This window comes from Chelonia mydas, chromosome 6, assembly GCF_015237465.2.
Source record: "Chelonia mydas isolate rCheMyd1 chromosome 6, rCheMyd1.pri.v2, whole genome shotgun sequence".
NCBI classification, from domain to species: domain Eukaryota; kingdom Metazoa; phylum Chordata; order Testudines; family Cheloniidae; genus Chelonia; species Chelonia mydas.
The window spans coordinates 87,157,867-87,185,611 of NC_051246.2; the positions used below are offsets into that span (position 1 = coordinate 87,157,867).

At 44.8% G+C, this 27,745-nt stretch overlaps 1 protein-coding gene across 3 annotated transcripts; it reads left to right on the forward strand.

The window, feature by feature from the left end:
* The first annotated feature begins 8,432 nt into the window (after positions 1–8,432).
* Positions 8,433–27,386, forward strand: PSMA6 (proteasome 20S subunit alpha 6). 3 transcript variants are annotated; one of them, XM_037900611.2, is made up of 7 exons: positions 8,433–11,059; positions 15,464–15,558; positions 17,161–17,242; positions 17,564–17,719; positions 19,527–19,705; positions 22,877–22,971; positions 27,184–27,386. In XM_037900611.2, the coding sequence occupies exons 1-7, from the start codon at positions 10,714–10,716 to the stop codon at positions 27,239–27,241; spliced, it is 1,011 nt and encodes a 336-aa protein (XP_037756539.2). In that variant the 5' UTR covers positions 8,433–10,713; the 3' UTR covers positions 27,242–27,386. The 3 variants fall into 3 exon arrangements, with proteins under 3 accessions (XP_037756539.2, XP_037756541.1, XP_037756540.1); XM_037900613.2 differs by having other exon boundaries at positions 10,816–11,055; XM_037900612.2 differs by lacking the exon at positions 8,433–11,059 and adding an exon at positions 16,403–16,524 and having other exon boundaries at positions 15,469–15,558.
* Positions 27,387–27,745: the final 359 nt, after the last annotated feature.

The following is a 27,745-nucleotide window of genomic DNA, read 5'->3' on the forward strand; positions in this document are numbered from 1 at the left end:
CGTGCATCTGAGTTGAGAGTGCTGTCCAGAGCAGTCACAATAGAGCACTCTGATTGGGCTAAAACATTGTCGCGGGTGGTTCTGGGTACATATTGTCAGGCCCCCGTTCCCTCCCTCCCTCCGTGAAGGCAAGGGCAGACAATCGTTTCGCGCCTTTTTTCCTGAGTTACCTGTGCAGACGCCATACCACCGCAAGCATGGAGCCCGCTCAGGTAACCGTCACCCTATGTCTCCTGGGTGCTGGCAGACGCGGTACGGCATTGCTACACAGTAGCAGCAACCCATTGCCTTCTGGCAGCAGACGGTGCAGTATGACTGGTAGCCATCCTCGTCATGTCCGAGGTGCTCCTGGCCACGTCGGCTGGGAGCGCCTGGGCAGACATGGGCGCAGGGACTAAATTTGGAGTGACTTGACCAGGTCATTCTCTTTAGTCCTGCAGTCAGTCCTATTGAACCGTCTTATGGTGAGCAGGCAGGCAATACGGTATTGCTAGCAGTCGTACTGTACCATCTTCTGCCGGGCAGGCAAGAGATGACGATGGCTAGCAGTCCTACTGCACCGTCTTCTGCCGAGCAGCCATGAGATGTGGATGGCATGCAGTCCTTCTGCACCGTCTGCTGCCAGACAAAGATGTAAAAGACAGATGGAGTGGATCAAAACAAGAAATAGACCAGATTTGTTTTGTACTCATTTGCCTCCTCCCCCATCTAGGGGACTCATTTCTCTAGGTCACACTGCAGTCACTCACAAAGAAGGTGCAGCGAGGTAAATCTAGCCATGTATCAATCAGAGGCCAGGCTAACCTCCTTGTTCCAATAAGAACAATAACTTAGGTGAACCATTTCTTATTGGAACCTTCCGTGAAGTCCTGCCTGAAATACTCCTTGATGTAAAGCCACCCCCTTTGTTGATTTTAGCTCCCTGAAGCCAACCCTGTAAGCTGTGTCATCAGTCGCCCCTCCCTCCGTCAGAGCAATGGCAGACAATCATTCCGCGCCTTTTTTCTGTGCGGACGCCATACCAAGGCAAGCATGGAGGCCGCTCAGCTCACTTTGGCAATTAGGAGCACATTAAACACCACACGCATTATCCAGCAGTATATGCAGCACCAGAACCTGGCAAAGCGATACCAGGCGAGGAGGCGACATCAGCGCGGTCATGTGAGTAATCAGGACATGGACACAGATTTCTCTGAAAGCATGGGCCCTGCCAATGCATGCATCGTGGTGCTAATGGGGCAGGTTCATGCTGTGGAACGCCGATTCTGGGCTCGGGAAACAAGCACAGACTGGTGGGACCTCATAGTGTTGCAGGTCTGGGACGAAACTTTCGCATGCGTAAGGGCACTTTCATGGAAATTTGTGACTTGCTTTCCCCTGCCCTGAAGCGCATGAATACCAAGATGAGAGCAGCCCTCACAGTTGAGAAGCGAGTGGCGATAGCCCTGTGGAAGCTTGCAACGCCAGACAGCTACCGGTCAGTTGGGAATCAATTTGGAGTGGGCAAATCTACTGTTGGGGCTGCTGCGATGCAAGTAGTCCACGCAATCAAAGATCTGCTGATATCAAGGGTAGTGACCCTGGGAAATGTGCAGGTCATAGTGGATGGCTTTGCTGCAATGGGATTCCCTAACTGTGGTGGGGCCATAGACGGAACCCATATCCCTATCTTGGCACCAGAGCACCAAGCCGGCAAGTACATAAACCGCAAGGGGTACTTTTCAATAGTGCTGCAAGCTCTGGTGGATCACAAGGGACGTTTCACCAACATCAACGTGGGATGGCCGGGAAAGGTACATGACGCTCCCATCTTCAGGAACTCTGGTCGGTTTCAAAAGCTGCAAGAAGGGACTTTATTCCCAGACCAGAAAATAACTGTTGGGGATGTTGAAATGCCTATATGTATCCTTGGGGACACAGCCTACCCCTTAATGCCATGGCTCATGAAGCCGTACACAGGCAGCCTGGACAGTAGTCAGGAGCTGTTCAACTACAGGCTAAGCAAGTGCAGAATGGTGGTAGAATGTGCATTTGGACGTTTAAAGGCGCGCTGGCGCAGTTTACTGACTCGCTTAGACCTCAGCGAAACCAATATTCCCACTGTTATTACTGCTTGCTGTGTGCTCCACAATATCTGTGAGAGTAAGGGGGAGACGTTTATGGCAGGGTGGGAGGTTGAGGCAAATCGCCTGGCTGCTGGTTACGCGCAGCCAGACACCAGGGCAGTTAGAAGAGCACAGGAGGGCACGGTACGCATCAGAGAAGCTTTGAAAACCAGTTTCATGACTGGCCAGGCTACGGTGTGAAAGTTCTGTTTGTTTCTCCTTGATGAAACCCCCCACCCCTTGGTTCACTCTACTTCCCTGTAAGCTAACCACCCTCTCCTCCTCCCTTCGATCACCGCTTGCAGAGGCAATAAAGTCATTGTTGCTTCACATTTATGCATTCTTTATTCATTCATCACACAAATAGGGGGATGACTACCAAGGTAGCCCAGGAGGGGTGGTGGAGGAGGGAAGGAAAATGCCACACAGCACTTTAAAAGTTTACAACTTTAAAATTTATTGAATGACAGCCTTCTTTTTTTTGGGCAATCCTCTGTGGCGGAGTGGCTGGTTGGCCGGTGGCCCCCCCACCGCATTCTTGGGCGTCTGGGTGTGGAGGCTATGGAACCTGGGGAGGAGGGCGGTTGGTTACACAGGGGCTGTAGTGGCAGTCTGTGCTCCAGCTGCCTTTGCTGCAGCTCAACCATACACTGGAGCATACTGGTTTGGTCCTCCAGCAGCCTCAGCATTGAATCCTGCCTCCTCTCATCACGCTGCCGCCACATTCGAGCTTCACCCTCTCTTCAGCCCGCCACTTACTCTCTTCAGCCCGCCACTTACTCTCTTCAGCCCGCCACCTCTCCTCCCGGTCATTTTGTGCTTTCCTGCAGTCTGACATTATTTGCCTCCACGCATTCGTCTGTGCTCTGTCAGTGTGGGAGGACAGCATGAGCTCGGAGAACATTTCATCTCGAGTGCGTTTTTTTTTTCTTTCTAATCTTCACTAGCCTCTGGGAAGGAGAAGATCCTGTGATCATTGAAACACATGCAGCTGGTGGAGAAAAAAAAAGGGACAGCGGTATTTAAAAAGACACATTTTATAAAACAGTGGCTACAGTCTTTCAGGGTAAACCTTGCTGTTAACATTACATACATAGCACATGTGCTTTTGTTACAAGGTCGCATTTTGCCTCCCCCACCGCGTGGCTACCCCCTCAACCCTCCCCCCTCCCTGTGGCTTACAGCGGGGAACATTTCTGTTCAGCCGCAGGCAAACAGCCCAGCAGGAATGGGCTCCTCTGAGTGTCCCCTGAAGAAAAGCACCCTATTTCAACCAGGTGACCATGGATTAGATCTCACTCTCCTGAGGATAACACAGAGAGATAAGGAACAGATGTTGTTTGAACGCCAGCAAACATACACTGCAATGCTTTGTTGTACAATGATTCCCGAGTATGTGTTACTGGCCTGGAGTGGTAAAGTGTCCTACCATGAAGGACGCAATAAGTCTGCCCTCCACAGAAACCTTTTGCAAAGGCTTTGGGAGTATATCCAGGAGAGCTGCGAATGCCAGGGCAAATTAATCCTTTCACATGCTTGCTTTTAAACCATGTATAGTATTTTAAAAGGTACACTCACCGGAGGTCCCTTCTGCGCCTGCTGGGTCCAGGAAGCAGCCTTGGGTGGGTTCGGGGGGGTACTGGCTCCAGGTCCAGGGTGAGAAACAGTTCCTGGCTGTCGGGAAAACCGGTTTCTCCGCTTGCTTGCTGTGAGCTATCTACAACCTCCTCCTCATCATCATCTTCGTCCCCAAAACCTGCTTCTGTATTGCCTCCATCTCCATTGAAGGAGTCAAACAACACGGCTGGGGTAGTGGTGGCTGAACCCCCTAAAATGGCATGCAGCTCATCATAGAAGCGGCATGTTTGGGGCTCTGACCCGGAGCGGCCGTTCTCCTCTCTGGTTTTCTGGTAGGCTTGCCTCAGCTCCTTCAGTTTCACGCGGCACTGCTTCGGGTCCCTGTTATGGCCTCTGTCCTTCATGCCCTGGGAGATTTTGACAAAGGTTTTGGCATTTCGAAAACTGGAACAGAGTTCTGATACCACGGATTCCTCTCCCCATACAGCGATCAGATCCCGTACCTCCCGTTCGGTCCATGCTGGAGCTCTTTTGCGATTCTGAGACTCCATCATGGTCACCTCTGCTGATGAGCTCTGCATGGTCACCTGCAGCTTGCCACGCTGGCCAAACAGGAAATGAGATTCAAAAGTTCGCGGTTCTTTTCCTGTCTACCTGGCCAGTGCATCTGAGTTGAGAGTGCTGTCCAGAGCGGTCAAAATGGAGCACTCTGGGATAGCTCCCGGAGGCCAATACCGTCGAATTGTGATCACAGTACCCCAAATTCGACCCGGCAAGGCCGATTTAAGCGCTAATCCACTTCTCAGGGGTGGAGTAAGGAAATCGATTTTAAGAGCCCTTTAAGTCGAAATAAAGGGCTTCATCGTGTGGACGGGTGCAGCTTTACATCGATTTAATGCTGCTAAATTCCACCTAAAGTCCTAGTGTAGACCAGGGCTTAGGTGCTAACTTGAGCTGAGATTGGTAGTTCACTGCTGGCGATGATTACAGTGTTATCACAAATCTCATCTGTGGCTACACATATGACTGAAGTACAAACCCTGATTGACTGTGAGCATAGGAAGTCTGTATCCATGATGTTTGAAGATACAGCTCTATGGCGCCTTTCATGAGCAGCCTCGAAAAAATTTCATTGATCCCGCTCAAAACTGATGCATGCTGATCTTGTCAGAGACCACCAGTCAGTCCTGTCCTGAACCATTTGCTCAAGTTCTTTGAGATTAATGCCAGCCCATTGCAGGCTGCTCTTCAGGCTGTCTTTGAAGTGCTTGTATGGACGACCAGGGGCGGCAAGTTATGTGGTGCCTGTGCTCGAGCAAATTCAGGAGCCGGGGGCCCAGCTGCACCAATGTTCGGGGCCGGGTGTCTCCCCCAGCCCCAACTGCCGCCCCACATGCCTCCCCCGGAGAGTCCCTCGGCCCCGCCTGCTGCCCCCGTGTGCCTCCCCCGGAGCGTCCCTGCCTGCGCCCTGGACAGCGAGCAGCTGCCCTGCCGCTCCATGCTGTGATCGCTCGCCAGCTGCTGCTGGCTACAAAAGGGAGTGGTGTCAGCGGCAGGCTGAGGAGGAGAGGAGGCGAACACGTGATGGCAGCCCTTCCCTCCACGCCCGCACCCACCACAGGGGAGGCAAGGGGGTTTCCTGGACCTAAGAGGGGCCCGGCCTCTAAGAGCACGTGCAGTGATGGTGCCAGGTGAGTGTGCTGCCGGGGGGTGGTGGTGAGGGGGGCCCCTCTCCCGGAGCTTGTTGCTGCCAGCGGGGAGTGGGCTGAGTCCCTCCCAAACCCCTCAGCCCCAGCCAGAGCCCTCACCCGCCCCGTGCCCCAACCCTCTGCCCCAGTCCTGAGCCGCCTCCCACACTCCAAACCCCTTGGCCCCACCCCATTAATTTTATGTGCACCAATATGTGGGGGGCACTTAGACCCGTTCCGGTCACCACCAAAAATTATACAAACCTGCCACCCCTGTGGACGACCCTTCTTTATTTTACCCTGCCTCAGCTCCCCCTACAAAATCTGTTTTGAAAGGTGGTGGTCTTTCATTCTGATGACATGTTTGGTCCACCTAAGTTGTACTCTCTGCAACATTTCCTTGATGCTGGTTATGTTTGTTCTCTCAAGGACCTTAATGTTGGTTACTTTGTTCTGCTAGCGAATGCTCATTATTAAGCAGAAAGAGTACATGTGAAATTGCTCAAGCTGTTTGATATGCCGTTTATAGAGAGAGAGTTCATAGTTCAGAAACATACGGGAGAGATGTCAAAACTACTGCACTATTGATCTTCAGTTTGGTAGAGACGGATGTTGTGTTGGTTGAGGACTTTTGTTCGAAATCAGCCAAGGGCCTGCCTGGCTTTACTGATTCTGAAGGCAATTTCCTTGTCAAGGGAACCCTCACTGGAGATGGTACTGCCCAGATACTTGAATGGATCCACATTTTTCAACTGTGTGCTTTGGATGGAGATGGCTGATACTGGGGCATTGGCTAGCTTGAGCAGAGATAGTGCATGCACATGTACCCAAGATGGGAATTGCATCTCCTAGGTGTGTGTAGACGTACCCTATATTAACTAAAAAAATCAGACAAAAGCCTTCCTGTGTAGTTCTGATTTCCTGTGGCAGAGCATGTGATTGTTATAAGACTTTGAGAGAGATGATGAGGACTGGACTAAAAAAATCCATTTTATTTCTTGGTTGGTATTTTGATATAAAAGCATGGTGTGAAGTTTGTTAACATGCTGCACGGCTGAGGCAACTGGTGGAGAAGCGCTCTGAATGTGGTATGTCATCCACCTTCTCATGCCCATTCGTATTGGGTAGCTCTTTATTTTTCTATCCATCATGGGTCTGAATGAGATATTGAATCTTTGATCCAAAATACTTGAGTCATATAACCTACTGCCACAACTGCTTGGCAATCAGACTGAATATTCAGTAATTCTCTCCATTTTCCCTTCCAACTGCTTTTCCAAAAGGAATAAAAAGATTCTGGAAGCTATCTACTTTAGCCCCATATATTTCCAATTTTTGCATCGCTGTATTTATATTTTTTCTCAGTGTGCCTATGGAGTGGGTTACTCTTACTATAGGGCAGCAGTTCTCAAACTGTGGATCGGGACCCCAAAATGGGTCACAACCCATTTTAATGGGGTTGCCAGGGCTGGCTTAGACTTGCTCGGGGCCGGGTCCAAAGCCCAAGCCTAAGGGTTTCAGCCCTGGGCGGCAAGGGTCAGGTTACAGGCCCCCTGCCTTGGGCTTTGGCTTTGGCCCCCTGGCCTGGGGCGGTGGGACTTTGGCTTTGCCCCCCTGCACTCAGGATGGTGGGGGTTGGGCAGGCTCAGGCTTTGGTCCCCCCTCCTAGGGTCGTGTAGTAATTTTTGTTCTCCGAAGGGGGTCGTGGTGCAATGAAGTTTGAGAACCCCTGCTATAGGGGACAGTGCCAGTGTATTTTAATGCACTGAGAGACTTTTTGTTCTCCTGTGATAAATTCAAGAAAGTAATTTTTTAAATGCATGAAATATACAACATGATCCAAACTGCAGATGCAAACATCCAGCATTTCACCAAAGAGACGTATCCCACCTAGTTGTATTATACTAAAAGGACAATGGATATTAGAACATAGCTTTCCCAGCTCTCTTAATGACATAATTACAAAATAAAATAATAATTCCCAGCAGGAGAAATCCAATGCCAATAGAGGATTATGTTCATGGCTTTATGGTGGGGAATTTCCCTCTGTACTAGATACTGATATAGAGAATCAGTCTTTCAAATGTCTTGTGATATGATGATGCGGCTGTGGGAAAATATTGTCCAGAAATAAAAGCCCAAACTTCTATTCTGAGGTCAGTAGATTTCCTACTTTTAACCTTAAATTAGACTCTTAAAAGAGAACTTGAAGGACGTATTTTATTACAAAAACAAATTCTTTAAAAATATTATTTTGAGATGTAGTTTTTATATGAAAGAGTTTTTTTAAGACCAAATATACTATATATATATATATTCCAGCTTCCTGATATTTTTGATGGATCATTTCTAAACATGTCTTATGTGAACCACAGCAGTTTTTCAGTGTTCCGAATATATTAGACTGCAGGGATGCTAGTTTGTGAGTGTATCTCACAACTTAAGAGCTTTGTCACAATTTGGCAATACTACTGGAACACAGTTCACTCTCACCTTCAGAGCAAGATCAAACCATGTTTTATTTACAACCATAGTTGCTAAGTTTTAAAAATGCAATAATTTGTTCATAGGGTAGAGCAACTTAAAGCTATAATGATTTCTGACTGAGAAAAGCTCAACTGTAGTCCAGGTAAGCGACTATTTTCCTGTTGTTACCTAAATGTGTTTGGGATCAGGAAAGGGTAATAACATTGTTGCAATTTGTGCAAGTCTAAAGCTCTGTTTTAATTAAGCTAAGACACGCCATGGTGGTGTGTTTTTAAACCGACGGCAGAAACTACAGTGATCTCTAAAACTTCTTGCTCTTTCCTTTCTCTGTTAAAGTGAAAAAAAAAAATCCAAAATGTATTGCCTTCGAGCAATGCCTTCTACATGCCTTTGAGCAATACATTTTCTTTCCGCATGCAAAAATGCATTGGATGCTGGGCATCCTACATTCCCTCTGAGCACATTTGCCTTGTCTATCCTCTTTATATTCTGTCCATATTGTCTCCCCCTTCACACCCTTTCTGTTTGTTTTCCTTTGCTGTGGGTGCAAGGGATTTTCTTGTTCTTTTACTCCTCCTGGTTGGATATTGATTCCCTCTCCCTCTCCCTTTTCTCTCTCAAACAAGTACATCTGCCTTTTAGGGGAGGTTGGCTGTAGGTGGTGTAGTTTGATGCACATCTGGTCTGAGCGCTGGACTGAGTACCGTCAGTGCAGAAACACTGGGGTCACGGTAGCCTTTTTGCTTAATCTTGTGCGGTGCTCAAATAATTCAATGTGATTTTGTCTCTTGTGATTTTTGTCATGAGTTTTGCAATATTGGCTTTTCTTAAAGCCGGAGATCTTGGAGTCAGGGATTTACATAAGAATCTCAACTTTCATTCTGAAAAAGTTTCTAGCCCTCATGATTATAGAGTAAAAGCTTGAAATTGTGAACTCTAAAGTCTCAAACATACCAAAAAAAAAAAAAAAAAAAACCCCAGAAAGCAAATAAAAAGAACCCATATATTATTTTTAAAATGTAAGATTTTTGAAACCAATCTTGGCTTTTTAGGAGCCTATCTAATGATTTTTGATTGCTTGGGCTAGATAATACTGCTTCAGAGACAGAGACCGGGAATGTGTTAAAAGTACATCTAAAAACCCTTTCAAGGTCAAAGGTGTTTGGTGTATTTGGAGAAGCATCCTTTTTTTATATAAGGTGTATTTTTTAAGGTAGTAAGTCAGAGGTGGGCAAACTATGGCCCGCGGGACCCTCCTGCCTGGCCCCTGAGCCGGGAGGCTCACCCCCAGTCCCTGCCCCACTGTTCCCCCTCCCCCGCAGCCTCAGCTCATTGCACTGCCGGCGCAATGCTCTGGGCAGCGCGGCGGGGCTGCGAGCTCCTGGGGCAGCGCAGCTGCAGAGCCCAGCCTGACCCAGTGCTCTGTGCTGCACAGTAAAGGGGCAGGGAGCAGGGCAGGTTGGATAGAGGGCAGGGGAGTTCGGGGGAGTGGTCGGGGGGTGGGGAACAGAGGGGTTGAATGGGGGCAGGGGTCAGGGGCAGTCAGGAATTGGGGGGGTTGGATGGGGCGGTGGGGGGCAGTCAGGGGACAGGGAGAAGGGGTGGTTGGATGGGGCAGGAGTCCCAAGGGGGCAGTAAGGAAGGAAAGGGGGGGTTGGATGGGGCGGCAGGGGTGCAGTCTGGGGCAGGAGTTCCGGGGGCAGTCAGGGGACAGAGAGAACGAGTGGTTGAATGGGGAAGGAGTCCCGGGGGGGCCGTCAGGGAACAGTGGGGGTTGGATGGGACAGGAGTCTGGGGGCGGCTATCAGGGGGCAAGATGTGTCGGGGGGGCGGATGGAGGGGCTGGGCCACGTCCCCCTCCCTTAACCAGCCCTCCATACAATTTTCGAAACCCGATGCGGCCCTCAGGCCAAAAAGTTTGCCCACCCCTGTAATAAGTGTAGCTGTAGCTATATTTGTGGCTACCCCTGGGAGGGAGAAGAGGTGGTCTGTTTGCAAAGATCCACCCACTTTTATAGTTAGAACAACACGTTCACAGTGGAAGTAGAAGGAATCTAGGGTCATGCAACTTCCCAAACTGCTTTTCTCCGTCTTGGGAGGGCCAGCATCCCAACTTGGTCTAGTTATGGATTTTCCAAATTGTATATCACTGGTTGTACATTAGTTTGATGTTCCATCCATCTGCTTCACACCAGTTCTTTTGGAAGGGGTAGGTGAACCAACATGAGAGCTGCAGGCCTGATCTGTCACACAGTGCTCCTACAATGTAGGAACTGCACACTGGGGACATCTGCGTGGCCACTCTGTGGATCTTCAATATGCAACAGGGGCTGGGTGGCGGCGATAACTGCAACGGTGCAATCTTCTCCCGAGTCTGAGGACAGCTGGATTTGTTGGCCCTCAGTTTCTGAGACAGCCTTGCCCAGGTGAACACTGGTGTCCCACGCCTCATTGGCGAATTACATCATTAAACTTTTAAATATTGCAACTTCCCAGCCAGTGGCCTGATGTGAACAGGCGGCGATGCTCCAACACCCAGGACAGGCTGGTTAGGCAGTGGTGGCAGCCCCATCCCCCTGCTGGCAGGAGGGGATGTTGCTGGTCACCCCCAGCCGTAACAGGGCCACCACCAAAGGGTGCAGCCCCCCGGCGTGCCCTGTGCGCTTGGCGCAGGTGCAAAGGTCACAGCGACCCCCTGCCTGGGCGGCCATGCGACAGCACCTCCACCACCTCGGAAAGACGCCAGTAGGGCGCCTGCGCAGTGAAGGGCCGCTACCTCTCGTTTCCTTTGCCTGCTCAGTATCAAAAGACCTCACGCTCCTGCGTCTGCGCAGTAGGCGGGGGTTTGTAGCTGCATGGGGGGAGGGCAGGCAGTTGATTACACGCATGCGCAGAGGAGCGGACGCGTGCTGTCGAAGCGTGTCGCGACTATACGCGAGCTAGCGGCTCCTCGGCCCTGGCTCATCGATGGTGTGTTATTTGCGCCTGCGCAGAGGAGCACGTGCCCGCGTGCCCCGGAAGCACTCCCTGTCCCAGAGCGGCTCCCAGACTCAGGCTGGTGGGAACGGGCCTTGCACACTGCGTTACCGGCCGGTTTCCTGCGCCTCTGCCGCCTTCCCCCCGCCATGTCCCGAGGCTCCAGCGCCGGCTTCGACCGCCACATCACTATCTTCTCCCCCGAGGGCCGCCTCTACCAAGTAGGTGAGTGTCCGGCACGGCAGCCGCCGACCTGCCCCGTCATGGTGCGGGCCGGGCCCTTGCCCCGGCCTGGGCCCGCCCGGCTCCCGCCCGGCTCCCGCCCGGCTCCAGGGGCCCGCCTGTGCTTGTGGCTCCAGGGGCGCTCGGGTCTGACGCTGCCGCCGTTTCTCGGGGGGCGGCGAGGGGGGTTGCCACAGGGGCGGTGTCCCAGCGCGGACTGCACCGTCATGGGGGGCGGGAGCTCAGCATGGCCCTCCCCCCACCACCGCTCCTGGGGGGTGGGAGGCTGCAACGCGCTCCACGAGCCACCCCTGCGCACAGCTCGCGGGAGAGCGTAACTAGCCAGCCAAAGTGCTTGCAGTCCCTCCCATCTTGGGGCCATCTGTAAATGTTATAAGCATACTCTCTACTCCATTAACGAAAATATTGAATAGTGCTGGACACAGGACAGACCACTGTGGGACCCCCCTAGATAACGTTCCCCCAGTTTGACAGCAAACCATTGATCGTTGCATCTGATGAAGTGGGTTTTAGCCCAGAAAAGCTTATGCCCAGATAAATTTATTAGTCTCTAAGTACTAACAAGTACTACTTGTTTATTCTTTGCATAGTTTTTCAATCAGTTGTGTGCCCTCATTATTGAAATTTTAATCTGGACCACATTTCCCTAGTTTGCTTATGAGAATGTCATGGGGGACTGTCAAGAACCTTACTACAATTAGGATATATCATTCTCCCGCTTCTCCACTAGGTCAGTAAACCTGTCAAAGAAGGAAATTAGGTTGGTTTGGGCTGATTTGTTCTTGACAAATCCATGCTAATCATTACTTTAAACCCTATTCTCCAAATGCATATAAATTGATTGTTTAATAATTTGTTCCAGTATCTTTCCAGGTATTGAAGTTAGGTTGACTGGTCTATAATTCCCTTAAAGTAATAAAAATAAATGGAGAATTTAACATTTTAGGTTTGCTACATGATTACCTGAAGTAGTTGGGGGAAGGGAAGTAATGGAATGTGACTGGCTGCTCAAAAATAATATTTTTAGTTAATCAGTTTTCAGGTTGACTCTTTGCTTTCTTGCATGGCCCATGAATGTTTGTTAGTTCCAAACACTTTTGTTGGCTGCCATACTAATAAAAAAAACACAAACCACTGATTCGTGTAATGCTAGACTGTCCAGATACTTTTCATTCTAAAAGTGTTCTCAGATGTGCATTATCTTACTAGCAAACTTCGTATTGGGGAGAATTGGGCAGTCTCTGGAATTCATTGCCAAGTCAAGAGGATTCTCTCTATTTTAGCACGTACACAATTATTTCCTGCAGTTATTACACTCTCAACCTGCCACAGTCCCCATCTCTCCAGTTAGAGAAATGGATTAGATGGGAGCACTATTCTTAGGATCTAAGTGTTACAGCACCTTCACGGGCTTGAAGCGTGGTGGTTGTGTATGTTTATGCTTCTGGAATATTCCTAGCCTCCCGCCATCCAGGGGACCAGAAACTTGGGAATTGACACGGCAGTGCAAAGCTCTCTCACTTGCCATACCCAAATTAGTCAAATGCTGAATCCTGTTGGGTTAGAAAAAACTGTGGTTCTGCATAAATAAAAAAATACTGTTGCAGTGTAATAACTGAATTGGGACAATCTGAAAATAAAACTTTTAAATTTAGGATATAGATTTAACATAGGGACAGACGAATCAGTATGTGTAGTACAGTATGGCTTTTTTCCCCTCCCACTTTAATCCCTTATAAATTCAAGTTGCTTAATATAATTATTCAAAATATACTTTAGTTTGCTAAATTAAATGTTGAAAACAGTTGGGTAGCACATTGAATGTGACTGCGTGTGCTATAGGGAAGAGCTGACTTTAGGAAGAACTTTGTTTTTTACTTCCCAAAGCTGAGAAACTTGCTGCTGAAATGATGCATGGGTGCTTGGAGAAGGCAACAGTTCTTTTCAGAAGCACCCCTTGTTGCTGTTAACTTGCCTCAGTACTGGCATTCCTGTGTCTTCTATTGTGTCAGCTTTAGAAAGGGGAGGTTTCTTTCAAGTAGAATTTATTGCATAGGTGTGCCTCAAAATTTCCCCTTTTCCCATTGTTGCGAAGTTCTGCATGCTGTGCAGAGCCTGCTGCAGTTTGAATACATGTGCACAGTACCACTGAAATGCTGAAGGATGAAAGTTTGTATAAATGTCAAATATAGTACAGACTCATTTATCCGCGAATCTGCTTAACGCGCGGTAGCGCCATGCCTCCCAGTGCTACCTATTTAACACGTGAGACTCATTCACAGGCGGTTCAGGAACTTGCTATGTAGCGCTACAGATTTGCTCACTAATTCACTGACGTAGAAATCGACGAAGTGCGGAGCGGAAACATGTTGTACATCTTTACAGATATTGGTAAAGACTTACCACGCATGCTTAGTCATTGTCACACTAGAGAGATATATAGTAATATATATACACACTACATTAGAAAATTTTAACCGTAGGCTTAATATAATGGCAGAGGGCAAGAATCAGCATTCCTACGCTGTAGTAGAAAAGCTAGCTGCAATAGATAGAGTAAATAGCAGAGAAACCTAAGCTGAAATTTCAAGAGATGTTGGGATTGCCGAACCTTCTGAGGAGGACTAAAAAACTAATCTAAACTGAACGGCTTTGTACAAAATATTGATTCTGCCGTGGGGCTTAAGCGAAAACGGTTTTGCTGAATAGCGCACACAACAGACAAAGCCATGCACACGTGGTTTGCTCAGGAAAGGCTGAAAGGAATGCCGCTAAGTGGGCCAATTCTTCAACCCCAAGCGACAAAATTTGGAAATTTAACGGGGGATGAATCCTTCCAAGCCAGCAAGGGGTTTATAAGGCATTTTAAAAAGCGTCATGGCATAGTGCAGGTATTGACTTCTGGAGAAAGCCAATGAATCAGCCGTGAATGCATTTCATCTGCGGTGAATGATAGACTTCATAAGAAAAAAAAAGCGAGCCAAAAAGAGCACTAAACTGCTTTTTTTCCCTAAGGGAATCAGAAACTTTTTTCAGCATGGCCCTCTTAACCCACGGTCCGTTAACACGCGGTCGTGACGGCTTGACTCCCAACATCCGTGCATAAACGGGTCTGTACTGTACTATTGCAATAAAATTACTTAATTGGGACAAGTTAAATTGCAACAAAGGCTTTCTTTGGATATCTCCCTGGAAACTGAGGTAGCGCAATTTATAATGAATGCTTAATCAGAACATTATTAGCATAAATTTTACTAGTTATAAATTTACCTAGTGCCAAATAGTTAAGTGGTTGATAATTAGGTGTTATGTAAATATGAATTTATAAACTCTCATCTTTTAATACACAAGTTACCAAATAAAATCATGGGGAACTTACTTGTTAAGTGCTTAGGAGGCCATAGTCAACAGCAGCGTGGTTTAAGAGATGGAGCCAAAAAATTCTGGATAATTGGACTTACAACTTCAGTTGTCGGTTTCTTCTGTATAAATAAAATAATAAAATTCTTTTGGGGAATAAAGTCATTAATGCGGTGTTAAGATCCAGAAAATGTTGAGGGACTGCTGAAAGCTCAACCTTTATTTCTGGGCCCCTTGTGATTTTCTTGTTATATGGTCTCTCTGTCACAAATGGTTTGTTGATTAAGTGGGGTGTATGTAATATAACAAACAGGAATTGCCTATTCATTCTTACAGTAAATTACAGTACAGGCTTGAGTTTTGATTTAATTTTAAGTCTGAATATCTAATCCAGTGGCTTTAAAATTATAACCATTTAGTTTCTTCAAGTGGAAAGGTTTTTTTTAAATTCAGTTTTTTACATAGCTTCAAAGTTAATGTTTTAACATTGGGCCATTTCAGTCAACCACTGAACTGCTTTTCCTTTATTTGGCTTGTTTTGCAGATTTTGTTGAGACTTAAAAATCAAGCCAGGCATGAGTACTTGGCACTGTAGTGTAGCTTACTATATAAAGTTTATAAGAAATTTTATTTTATATGCTACATTTAACATAACATCTTGAAGGTGGTAAAGTTAAGGTTGAACTTTCAAACTTAAATCTGTATTTCCTGACTTGACTACCTGATTATTTTTTTTTTAATTAAACCTTAATGTTGCTTGTCTGCTCTCTGGCAGGGACGCAGAATTTCTTGTTTCAAATTTTAAAAGGGAGGGCAACAACAATGTCTAATACTGTTCAGCACTCTAACTGAGTGGAGGAGAGTCAAACTCGGTATATTTGTCCATTGGGACAAGCTGTTGCAAACAGAGGGCTCGGTCCCCAGTGGGATATATATATGTGGTGGGCTTGCAGGCTCTGCCCCCAAATATGATATTAGTGGCAGTGGTACAAGTATTTCTGATTATATTTATATATATCTTTCTAGAATATGCTTTTAAGGCTATAAACCAGGGTGGCCTTACATCAGTAGCTGTTCGTGGGAAAGATTGTGCAGTAATTGTAACACAGAAGAAAGTACCTGTAAGTAGAACAAACACACACGACTCTATTTCTGGAATGCAAATAGCAAATTTAGTGAAATTATCAGCCATGTGTCTGTGAATCAAACCAGTGGTTTTCAAACTGCAAGTTGCAACCCAGTACTGGGTCACAGCGGCTCTGGTCAACACCGCAGTCCAGGCCATTAAAAGTCCCATCAGTGGTGCTGCCCGGCTAAGGCAGGCTAGTCCCTACCTGTTCTGACGTTGCGCCCTGGAAGCGGGGGGGCCACATGGCTCCGTGTGCTGCCGTGAGCACCGACTCCACACTCCCATTAACCGGGAACTGGCCAATGGGACCTGGGGAGTGTGGTGCCTATGAGCTGGACCTGCTGCTGGCCACTTCCAGGGCGCAGTGCGGTCTGCAATGCCAGGATAGGCAGGAAGCCTGCCTTAGCACCCCTGCTGCACTGCTGACCGGGAGCCACCTGAGGTAAGCCCGCGCCCAAATCCTGCACTCCAACCCCAGCCCTGAGCCCCCCCTCCCCCAACCTGGAGCCCCCTCCTGTACCCCAAACCCCTCATCCCTGGCCCCACCCCAGAGCCCTGATCCTCTCCTGCACCCCAACCTCCTGCCCCAGTTCTGTTGGGTCGCGGGCATCAGTTTTCTTCAACTAGGTCGCCAGAAAAAAAAGTTTGAAAACCACTGAATTAAACCATACCAGTTTGCCATTATGCCTGCCCTGACTTGCCTTCCCTTTGCTGCTCAAGCATCTTCTCAGCACCCAATGACACACCATATAGTTCCGTTATTGCAAAGCCCTGGACCACCTGAGAATACATCTGTCTTTGAGGTGTGGGACTGTTTACCTTTGCATTTTTCCCAGTTCTGCTGTTCTGAAACCTTACCTGTAAAGCACTGTATCAGTGGTACAGAGAGGAAGACTTCAGTAAATGTCTGTCAGCACATTGGATGGAGTGACACAGCGATGCTGAGGAAGAGAAGCAGGCAAGCAGGGAAAAATTTAACTGCTAATTTGAAGAGCAGCAAACATACTAGGGGTTCCTAAATCTTTGTCTAGGGATCTTCAAAATTGTCCTGGGGAAGAGGTTTCCATCTTCCTCCATTGCACCTCAGTGACTAATCTTTGATGGGGTCCCCTTCTTCCTTTGCTACCTGTTTATGACTGATCACTGAAACATAGTAGTAGAAATTCTTCCCACGTTTCTGCAGAACAAGATACTAGGAACTTATAGTGGAAGTTCAGCAACTCTTTGCAAGTGCAGTGTGATGTTGGAACTTCCCCCCTTTCCAAGCTGATAGTAGATAGTGGAGTGCTTGGAAGACCGTTTCCACTGTAATTTTCTGATTTCTGCCTCTTGTTGGCCTGAGGGCAGGTCTACACTTAAAATGCTGCATTGATGCAGCTGCACCACTTAAGTGAAGACACTCCTACACAGACGGGAGAAGCTTTCCCATCAACACAGCACTGTTTGCATGGGGAGGTTATGGTCGGTATAACTGCATTGCTCAGGGGTGATGTTTTTCCCCTGTAGCGTAGACCTGGCCTCAGTGATCTGGTAATAATATATGGGTAAAGGACTATTGTTTCTTTTAAATTATTTCAGTATTTTTGTCTATTAGGACAAGTTATTGGATTCCAGCACAGTGACTCATTTATTCAGAATTACTGAAACTATTGGATGTGTAATGACAGGAATGACAGGTAATTAATTTACCTTCTGTTTAAATATCCAAATTTTTAAAATACTTTTTTCTTTTATTACTTCATTTCATGTTATGTTGATGTTTGCAAACTCCTGTAATCCAAAATTGGAGATGAGGCTTAAGAGATTTGCTATTTACAAACTGACAATTTATTTAAATTTAGCACAGTGGGATCTTCCAAGATGGAGATCAGATTATTACTATCGACAGCATATCCAGCAATTCAATGTGGTGTGTTTTCAAGAACTTTCTCTAAACATTTTTTTAGTGGAAGCAGTGCTTACTTTAGTGGAAGTAAATATTTTGTCTTTTATATTAGCTGACAGCAGGTCTCAGGTTCAGAGAGCCCGCTACGAGGCTGCTAACTGGAAATACAAGTATGGCTATGAGATCCCAGTGGATATGCTGTGTAAAAGGATTGCAGATATTTCTCAGGTCTACACACAAAATGCTGAAATGAGGCCTCTTGGTTGCTGTAAGTATAGTAAAGTGTACCAAATTGATAAATCTAAGAGATACGTTTAATTTAAAAAAATAAAATCTGTATGGGAACAAATTCTAACCAACTTTTCTAGATATGTAAAATGATATGGGCATAATGTAAAGAGTAGTGGTGATTAATGGTTAAAAGGGGTGTTGGCGTCTGGACTGTGAGATTATGTTGCTGTTTCTTCAGTTGACTCACCATATGAACTCAGGCAAACCATTTCACTTTGAGGAAGCCTAATTTAGTCAAAAAATGCTGTTGCAAGGAGGAGAAACGTTTTGGGAAACCTGCCTGTTCTCCTAGTGGGCTGCTTGCAGTCTGGGTTCCAGGGTCCATAGCTCCAGAGAGTAGCCCTTCCTTCAGGGACCCTGAAGTATCTGACTCCCTCACATGTAGCAGGGAGCTTAGCAGCCCCTGAGACGTCTAGGCTCCCAGCTGTGCGGCAGGAAGGGCACCAGAGCATGGAGCCTAGAAACCCTGAGTGTCTTGCTGTAAGTGTAGCCCCACCAGGCCAGGGCTTCCAGTCTCCCTGCTTGGATCTGGGAGCCTCACCTCTATCTGGGGCTGGGCTTCCAACTCCATAGCGGGGAGCCCGGAAGCCTAGAGAACCCAGCTCCAGCAGGGGCTCTAAGGGGGTTCTAGGATCCCTTCCACAGAGCTTGGAAATCCTGGGACTGGATTACAGGGTCCGCAGCTCAAAGGTAGCTCCAACATGCAGACTTCCCTGGGGCCAGGGACAGCCCACAGGTGGGCTGCAGCAGAGCTGCAGACACTGGGAGCACTAGCAGAAGCTCAATTAAGTTTACATTCTTGTCAGTTTCATGAATTTTGTTCAGAAACACAGTCTTTTGGTGTTTCTGAAAGAAGTTTCTTGGTTTTGCTGAGAAATTTTGGCAAATTTGGTTTCATTCCTATGCGAAATAACCCCAATTTTAAAAAAACCTGAAAATTAGTGCAGACCAAAAATACAAGTTTCAGCCAGCTCTATTTATGGTGCTTAATCTGTTCAGAGTGTTCTGAGGTTTTAATTTACTGTTTTAAAATTGCATATTGAATGTATATACAATAGTAAATCTCAACTCCGCATCTGTTTATTACTTGTACTTAGCACATGCATAAAATTAGTAGTTCAAAGATCTTAAATCTGCACTGGTAAAATCAGATGAGCATCTAAGATCTACAAGTTTAATTGTTTTTGAAGTTTTTTCTTTTCCTTCACTTTTTTAAATCTATGAAATTAAATAGAAATGCAATGTAATGCAGTGTGAGGCAATATTGTAAAGTTAAAATGTCAGTCAAAAATATACAAGTTAAGGTTCCAGTGCTTTCATTAACTTGACTATGCAACATATTTGTAAGACTTCCTATTTTTTTCAGGTTAAATGTGTGATTAAATTTATGACATTCTACAAAAAAATAGTACAGGATGTGCTCTGCGGCTGACTTTTTAACCTTGTTACTGGCACCTTAACTTCTGTATTACCTGACCTTGTGGCTCTCTTGCAAAGTCAACACTGCATTGAATGAATGGTTTGTTTTGTGTGAGATAAAAACCCGGTTTGGTCTAAAATGAGGTACGTTCCTAGAAATGAGGTGCAATTGAGCGGTATGTCACCTTAGTGATAAAGGCGAAATGTGAACCTCAGAATAATGGGGCTAGGTCCAAAAAGGTATTTAACTGTGCACTGTCCCGGTTCATACTAGAGGAGAGTCTGTGTTCTAAAAATCAGAATCCCCAATCACGTGGCACTTTGGTTATATCAAAAATTAAAATGTAAAGTTATTTTATTTATAGGCATGATACTGATTGGTATTGATGAAGAACATGGCCCTCAGGTATACAAGTGTGATCCTGCAGGTTACTATTGTGGGTTCAAGGCCACAGCTGCAGGAGTCAAACAAACAGAGTCAACCAGCTTTCTTGAAAAGAAAGTGAAGAAGAAATATGACTGGACGTTTGAACAGACAGTAGAGGTAAGCCAGTAGGGGAAAATCAAACTGAGCCAAAAGCGCTCCACTACCTGTAGTACTTGTGTACAGGGTTATGATGCAAAGAAGTGTTTGTGTTTCCTCCTTTTGTTATGGTGCATTTTTTAATCAGTGTTTCATAAAGCTGTTCATTTGCCCAAATGTCCCACCAGTGTATCGAAAATTCCTTGTAAAATACAAAAGTCATACACATTGACATTAGAATGTTGTATTAGATGGCTTGCCACCATTTGCCCTCCAATATCTTTATATAGTTGGCTTTGCCTTAAGGATTTTCTCAATGTTGTCATTGTTTAGTTGTTGGATGTGTAATATTTTCCTTCCTTGTAAACTGACAAAAGCAGTGAAATCTAGTTTTGTTCCACCCTTCAAGTTCTTTTGAATATAGACAGTCTGTTTTTCCTTTTAGAAATAGGATTCTTATATTAGCACAAACTGAACTAAAGTCATTTACTTGTTATCAGCTTTCAGTGCTCCTGGCCTGTTACTGCAGAGTCGTCATTGCCATTTTAAGTGTGGTGGTTGCTCAGGATCCTGCATTGTGGAAGCCAGGAAATCTTGTCACATCAGTTTGTAGTTGTCATATTGGATTTGCTGTCTGAGGAGCAAGTCACTGAAGATGGTTTTGAAGGCTTTTAAACCAACCTGCATGCCAGAAAGCACTTTAAAATAGGAGGTTACTATATTCTAGGTGGTTATGTAGCACCAGTGCTGACAGTTGGTGTTGTGGTGAGCGCAGATGCTTTTTGCAGCAGCAATGCTAGAATCATCTTGGTCAAGGATGCATCTCCTCTAATGGAGATGTATATCCATAGGGCTACCAGTAGAAGCCTTGATAGGAAGATACTGACTTCCTGATCCTCCATATTTGGCCTGTTAGAGGGGCAAGGTACTAAAAATGCAGTTGTGCCAGAGATTATAGTGCTGTTTTCAGCAAGGGAAGTGGTGAGTTTACTATGCATTTTAGGGCAGACTTTAAAATTACTTTCTGTAAGTCAGATGGGGGTGTGCATGCGTGTGGGGGTTCCAGTTGTATTTTTCTTTCCTCTGAAACTGACCACAAAACAAGTAGCTCCTAAAAATAAGTTATGGAAGCTAGTATGTCCCCATTGAGCATCAGTCCCACTGCACTCCGATTTCTTGTACATGGATACTATTTATCCTGCTTTTCCACTGAAGGAAAGATGAAGGGCCAGGAAATCACCATGATCCTAGCACTACAGAGTGTGGCTGGGTATAGCAATGCACTGTCTGACTCCTGTGATACTCCATTCAGCAATTGTATGCCTGTTATTGCATATGTGTACATGTAGTAAGTATAATGCCAGCTATTATGGAAATCATCATTCAAGACACAGCCTTAATATGTAAACACTGTCTTGTGTAAATTTTCCTTACTGTTTCAGCTAAACATAGGAGATTTGAGTTTAAACAATCCTCTTCATGGCCCATCTATTTCTCCTGTCTGATCTTGTGATACACCAAACACTGCAGTCACAAACTATAATAACCTTAAAATAAAATCCTCCACTGCAGGATTCAACAGGAGATGGCTTATTTAAATACAGATACATGTTTAGAAATGGAGTTGAGAAGTTTAGCTAAATTGTTACGGTTTTTCTTCAAGTCTGCACTACTGTGTAAGCTTTTAAAAAGCTTTGTTAGCATTAGAACATGTTCACACTTTGCTTATATTCAGTTACAAATTACAGCCTTACAGGGACAATTAAACAGTCATAATTTTAACACCTAAAATTATTAGAGCTGAAAACTGGGGTTTTCAAAACAGCATTAAGGGTGTTAGTTCAATGTGAGATGAATACCTAACTCCTCAGACTCTTGAGTATCCCATCCAAAATAGTTGTCTCAAAAATAAAAATTATTTTGCCATTGTTTGCTGGCTTCTTGTGTATCACTCACATTGGGCAATTGAAGTAGATTGAGTCTATTCCTAGTCAGTTTCATATTCTGTTTTTAATGCATAGCACTGCAATGTTTTGGAAGTAAATGCTTGAAAGGAATGTTTAAATGCAAATAAGTTCCAGTTCCAATCAATTCATAGAAACACTTCTATTGGTGGCCTTTTTTTGTGGCCTTTAAATGTTCCTTTTAAAATTTGAGTCAGCCATGATAAGTGACTCTGCTGAGCAAAACCAAGAAACCTGATGGCATCTTCATGCTTTTCCAGGATCCTAGTGAAAGGCTTTAAGTGATGTGTGTTTGATTAAAAAGATTCTTTCATAATCTGGCTTCTACTGGACCCTGTAATGAAGGCATAATTCTACTACAATACGTCAGTTTAGTGTTTCAGAAATTATTGCATTTCTATTTATTTTTCAGTTTAAATAACTAAGATGATGCCTATCCAAGGCTCTGGTCACCCTAATGCACCATTAACAATACAATTAGATATCAGCAACATTAAAATCAATTCGGCCAGCTAGCCATCTACAAAAGATCTTTTCTGTCCCTTCATTGTTATGAGAATCCTCAACATTAGTTATGACTTCAGTGCAGGATTAAGTATGGAAAGAGGTTGAGAGAGAACACTTGTAACACATACCTTGGTTAATTAGTAAAAACAGAAAAGGTAATAATCATGGTTAAGTGCAGTATTTCTTCCCCAATATGAGGGCATGTTATAAAAAAAGATCATAATGAAATAGAAACTGCACAAGTGACTTGTGTATCTGTTTGTGAAAAGCATGGTAGTGACTCCAAGTCCTCAAAAAAAAAAACCACAACCCACAAAACCAAAAAACAAACAAACACCACCAATAAACCACCAAGGTAAAACTGCCTTGTAATTAAGATGTCTAGATTGTTTTCGGTTTTTTTGTTGGGGGTAAATGTGTTCTATTTCCAGCTCAAATCAAAAGATTTTAACCTTTGCATGGTAAACAACTTGTTGGATTTTCTTATCAGGAAATCCCAAGATACACTGATTATTAAGGGGGTCCTTATCTTGTAGATCATTTGCCTGGGGTGAAGAGAGAGAGCTGAATTTTGCAACAGGAGCAATTTATGTCTGAAAATTTGGGAGTATGTGGGGGAGAGATGGAGTGATTTAACTTGAAATTGAAAGGTGGTAGCTCTTGAAAATGTTTTGAGTGCTCTTTTTCTTCAGTATTTCTTTTATCTAACTTTTACTTTTAGACAGGTATAACTTGCCTGTCTACTGTTCTGTCCATTGATTTCAAACCTTCGGAACTAGAAGTTGGAGTAGTTACAGTTGAAAACCCTAAATTCAGGTAAGTTAAATTACTGTAGTGGAACTTGGTATGCTTTCTGGGTTATGAATGGCTAATTTTAACTCCCTCCCTTCATAAAGGTAGATTAAAATATAGTTGGAAATGAAGACATTGGCGGGGGGGGGGGAGGGGAAATGGCTTGCCACTTTCTAAAAATTTGGGGTGTGGGGAGAGTTTGACTTCCTTTCAGATCACTTTTTGCAGTTGGGAACTGGTCCTACGTTAAAGCTCTGACTAGACAGGAAGACTTTAAAAAAACAAACAAACATGTTTTTAAGCAGCACTTAATTAAAACATTAGCACCTAGTATAGGCTGGTACTGACTAGACATGGTCTACCATCCTCTTCCCTTGCCATTGACCATGATAACTAACATGTTCTAGAGGTGTTAAACCGTGTACATGCTAGGTGTTAAATGGTGTTTAAAAACATAGCATCATAGAAATGTAGGGCTGGATGGGACCTTGAGAAGCCCACCCCCCCATGCTGAGGCAGGACCAAGTATGCCTAGACACTATCCCTGACAGGTGTTTGGAAGCTTTTAAGAACAGGCTGGAAGATGATGGGGATTCTGTAACCTCTCTTGGAAGCCTGGCCTATTGCTTATACTTAGATTTTCCTAATAAGTAAGTTAAACCTCCCTTGCTGGAGATTAAACCAGTTACTTTTTGTCCTACCTTCAGTGGACATGGAGAACAGCTGATCACCTTCCTCTTTATAACAGTGTAGTGAAGGGAGACTTACCAGCACAGCACCTCCTGCTGGTCATCTGGGAATTAGCTCTTTTCCAGTGTACAGAGCGCCCTCTGCAGGCCAGTGTCTTGCTTGCCACTGGTCCCGTGTCCCTCCCAGACCCCAGTGCCCTTTACCTCAGGGTTCTGCCCACAGCAGTAACCCCCTTACTCTGGGTCTCCCCTCCCCGGGGAACCCCCACCCTCTAAACCTACCTTGCCTCAGTGGCTACTGCCAGTCATCATTTAGACCCTGCTCACTGGGGGCAAACTGCAGTCTGTAATGACCACTCATCATTGGCAAGGGGTAGGACCAGCTGCCTCTGCCTAACCCCAGGCTGCACCTCTGCAACCCCAATAACTGTGTAGGCCTTCACCAAGGCCTGCAGCCTGGGGGTTTACCAGGCTGGAGCTCCCCAGCTCCCTTGCCCTATTCCCCAGCACTGCTCCAGTTCTGGCCCACACCCCTCTTATCAGGGCCAGCTGGGCCCTAATTGAGCTGGCCACAGCTGTGGCTGCTACTCCAATCAGCCTAGCTTGGCTGTTTTAACCCCTGTTCTTCAGGAGTGGGGCAGCTCCCCCACCACAAACAGCCCTTAACCTATTTGAAGATTGTTATCAAAAACCCCTCAGTCGTCTTTTCTCAAGGCTAAAAATGCCCAGTTCTTTTGAAGTTTCCTCAGAGCTAAGGTTTTTGTGTTTGTTGCTCTACTCTGGGCTGTCCCAGTTTATCCACATCTTTCTTAGTGTGGTGCCCAGAATTGGACACACTACTCCAGCTAAGGTGTCACCAGTGGCTAATTGAACAGGACATTTACCTCCCGTGTCTTTTATATAAGACATTCCTGTTGATACACCCCAGAATATTAGCTTTTTTCATAAGTGCCTCACGTTATCAGCTAATATTCAGTTTGTGATCCACTAAAATGCCCAGATCCTTTTGTGCAGTACTACTGCCTGGCCAGTCATTCCCCATTTTGTATATGTGCATTTGATTTTTTTTCTTCCTAAGCGTAGTACTTTTCCCTTGTCTTTATTGAATTTCATCTTGTTGATTTAGACCAATTCTCGTCCAATTTGTTGATGTTGCTTTGAATTCTAATCCTGCCCTCAAAAGTGCTAGCAACCCCCTCCCGGCCTGGTTTCATCCGCAGATTTTTATAAGCACATTCTCCACTCCATTATCCAAGTAATTAATAAAAATACTGAATATTGAACACAGTAATTGCAACGTGTTCACTAACATGCATTCTTTAAAAACACTTTTTCCTAATATAGAGAAGGTCTTCGAGTAAACCTTCTGGAGTAAATATCACTGAGATAACTCTTGCTCATTCTTGAAAAGTGGTGGATCATAACTTCTCCAGCTAGTTAGGTTTATGGGTACATGCAACTTAAAATATAGATTAAATCAGTGTTAGCTGCACCTTTTTCCTCCTCTCGGTCTTTGAGTATACCCCTCCAGTTTTGAGTCTCTTGCCTTTACCTGTTGGGGTGTTGGATCTTTTGTCTTCACCTAATCTGGGGTGGAATACTGTGATTTTACAGCACCTTTTGCACTAACCATGATTACTCAGCAGGCCCAACTGGGTTGTGTGCCAGCAAGTCTTCCTTTCGGGAGCTGTGACCACTAACCACTTGTGAATATGGGATCCAGATAGCTCTTTCAAAACAAATACTGTTTAATTTCAATAGTAGGAAGAAAGCATAGTAAGAGAACAGGGTTTTTAACACAAAAGGTCTACACGCATATTTATTTTAAATAAACTTAGGTAGGATGTAGCTTACCCCAAACTCTGGCCCCCTGGGTTGTGGGGTCTGTCTACCCAGTTGATAAACCTACTAAGTCCTTTGTCATCTTTGCTCCTTGAGCCTAGTCAGACTGGCTTGGCCATCTTTTGGGAGGGGTATCTGGGCGAGACTTCAACAGAGTTAGTTTTCTGCATTGTCCATTAAGAGTCAGTAACTGGGATTGTCTAGGGCTATTACCCACTTTCTGGTTGTGTGCACTGCTTGTATAAATGCTTAGTAATCATACTATGCAACAGAATAACAATCCCAAATGAAGACTCTTGAATCAAACTGCATCTCCCCCCTTGCTTCTGTCTTAATTGGTCATGTAAATTAGAGATCTTTAGTCATAGCTGTGTGCTAATCTGAATTTAGAACGGGGGAAATATTTTTAATTTGAACGTAAGCTTTTTCTGTTATTTGGCTGGAAGCTAAGTTGTAGTACTGGTCGCTTCAGAATCCATGACTGAAGTAATCAGGAATAATGAACTTGGTTTATAAATTTTATGTAAACTTGGCCAAGCCCTACCTGAAAATATATATTTAAAAAAATTATGGATAGCTCTACCTCTGTCTGTTGGAACTTTTTTCCAAACATGCTTTAAAGACACCCCCGTTAAGGACACTGTACTCCATTGGCAAAGCCAGCAAGCTTGTAAACGCTACAGGCCAAATAGCTCCATATCAAGTTTCTTATGAAGTCGTTCGAAGATGGCTAAGTTAAAGGCTGCATTTAGAATCACTGGGGGCTTTAGTATATACCTAGGTTCAAGGAACACATTGGCTCTAGTTGTGAAACCAATGGAACTTGTAAACTCCCTAGATCAATTAGCTCTGGATTTATTTCTTTCTCTTCCTTTAAAATTGACATCATTGCAACCTTAAGGCGAAATATCAAATACAGAGTCTGCAACTTCCAAAAGGGATAGTTGTTTTCACAGCACTAACCTGGCCATGTTGTACATATATCTTCTGTTCATGTTTACTTAGTTAAATTTAATTTATTTGTTCTTTAATATTTAACCTGTGCAAGCATGGTGTAACATCAGTTTTGGGGATTTCCTAACTTGAGTGCTTGTTAATGCAATATTAAGGGTGAAATAATGCTGGCTTTTTGCATTTAATACATTTTAGGAAAACTAAATGCAAGTTAGCTCAGTGTTAAATGGCACAGAAGATTCCCTCCTAACAGGGCACCTACTGCCATGCTCCCCTTTTGCTGCTGCCATTCAAGGGCCCATGCTAAGGCTCTGCCCTTGTATTCCCTGACAGTGGGTGTGTATGCTGCGGGAGGAGGGACTTCCATATCTGGTCATAGCCATCCTTTCAAGAAAAGAGGGCCAGAATTTGAATCCCCTTTGGAGTAATGGTCCTACTGATTGCTTTGGACCACTCTTATTTTTTTCCCCACCCCAGTACATCATGGTAGCTACCTCATCAACTTTGCAAGGGTATTACTAATGACCTATATAATGACCTGTTCTGTCCCACCACTGTTACCATTGCTCTCCAGGACCCTAGACTCTCTCCTGTTGGTTTTTCAAAAATAATCACCATGGCTCATTCATTGCTGTAGCAATTATTTTAAAAAGACAAAAGATGCAGCTGTACTACTTACATTTGTTTGTGGGGGCATTAAAGGGGAAGAATAAACAAAACTATTTCTAGAATGCTTTTTTTCCCCCTTTAGGATCCTTACAGAAGCGGAGATTGATACGCACCTCGTAGCTCTAGCAGAGAGAGATTAACTAGTTTTCCTAGTCGCATTGACTGCTTCTGGCAAGGATGTTTGGTAAAAAGAAAACACTTATTAATGGCTCTGGATTATGGTTTGAAAATGGAATGTTATATGGTGTATTTTACTCTGTCCAAATAAAACAGAGGTTTTTGAAACCGTTTGGTGTTTGCTTTAATTTTCATACTTTGCTTAAAACAAGAGCTTGCTTTTTCAGTGTTGTGAAAACATAATTCAAAATATTTGATAGCTTGGAAGACTTTTGCAGTAATTTGCCTCTTGCCTAATGGGTTCTTGAAGGAAAAAAGGTAATGAATTGATTCCCTAGGTTTGGCACAACTAACTTTTTGCGTCACTATTAACCCAAAATGCTTATTTTGGGCCATTAGTTCTGATTTTGTCTTGTAATATTTCTGTACGTTTCTGTTGTGCCATTCATTACAAACCTTTCATCGCTTCTGTAACCCAGTAACATAGTACCCTATTTTATAGATGGAAAATATGAAAACTGGAGAAG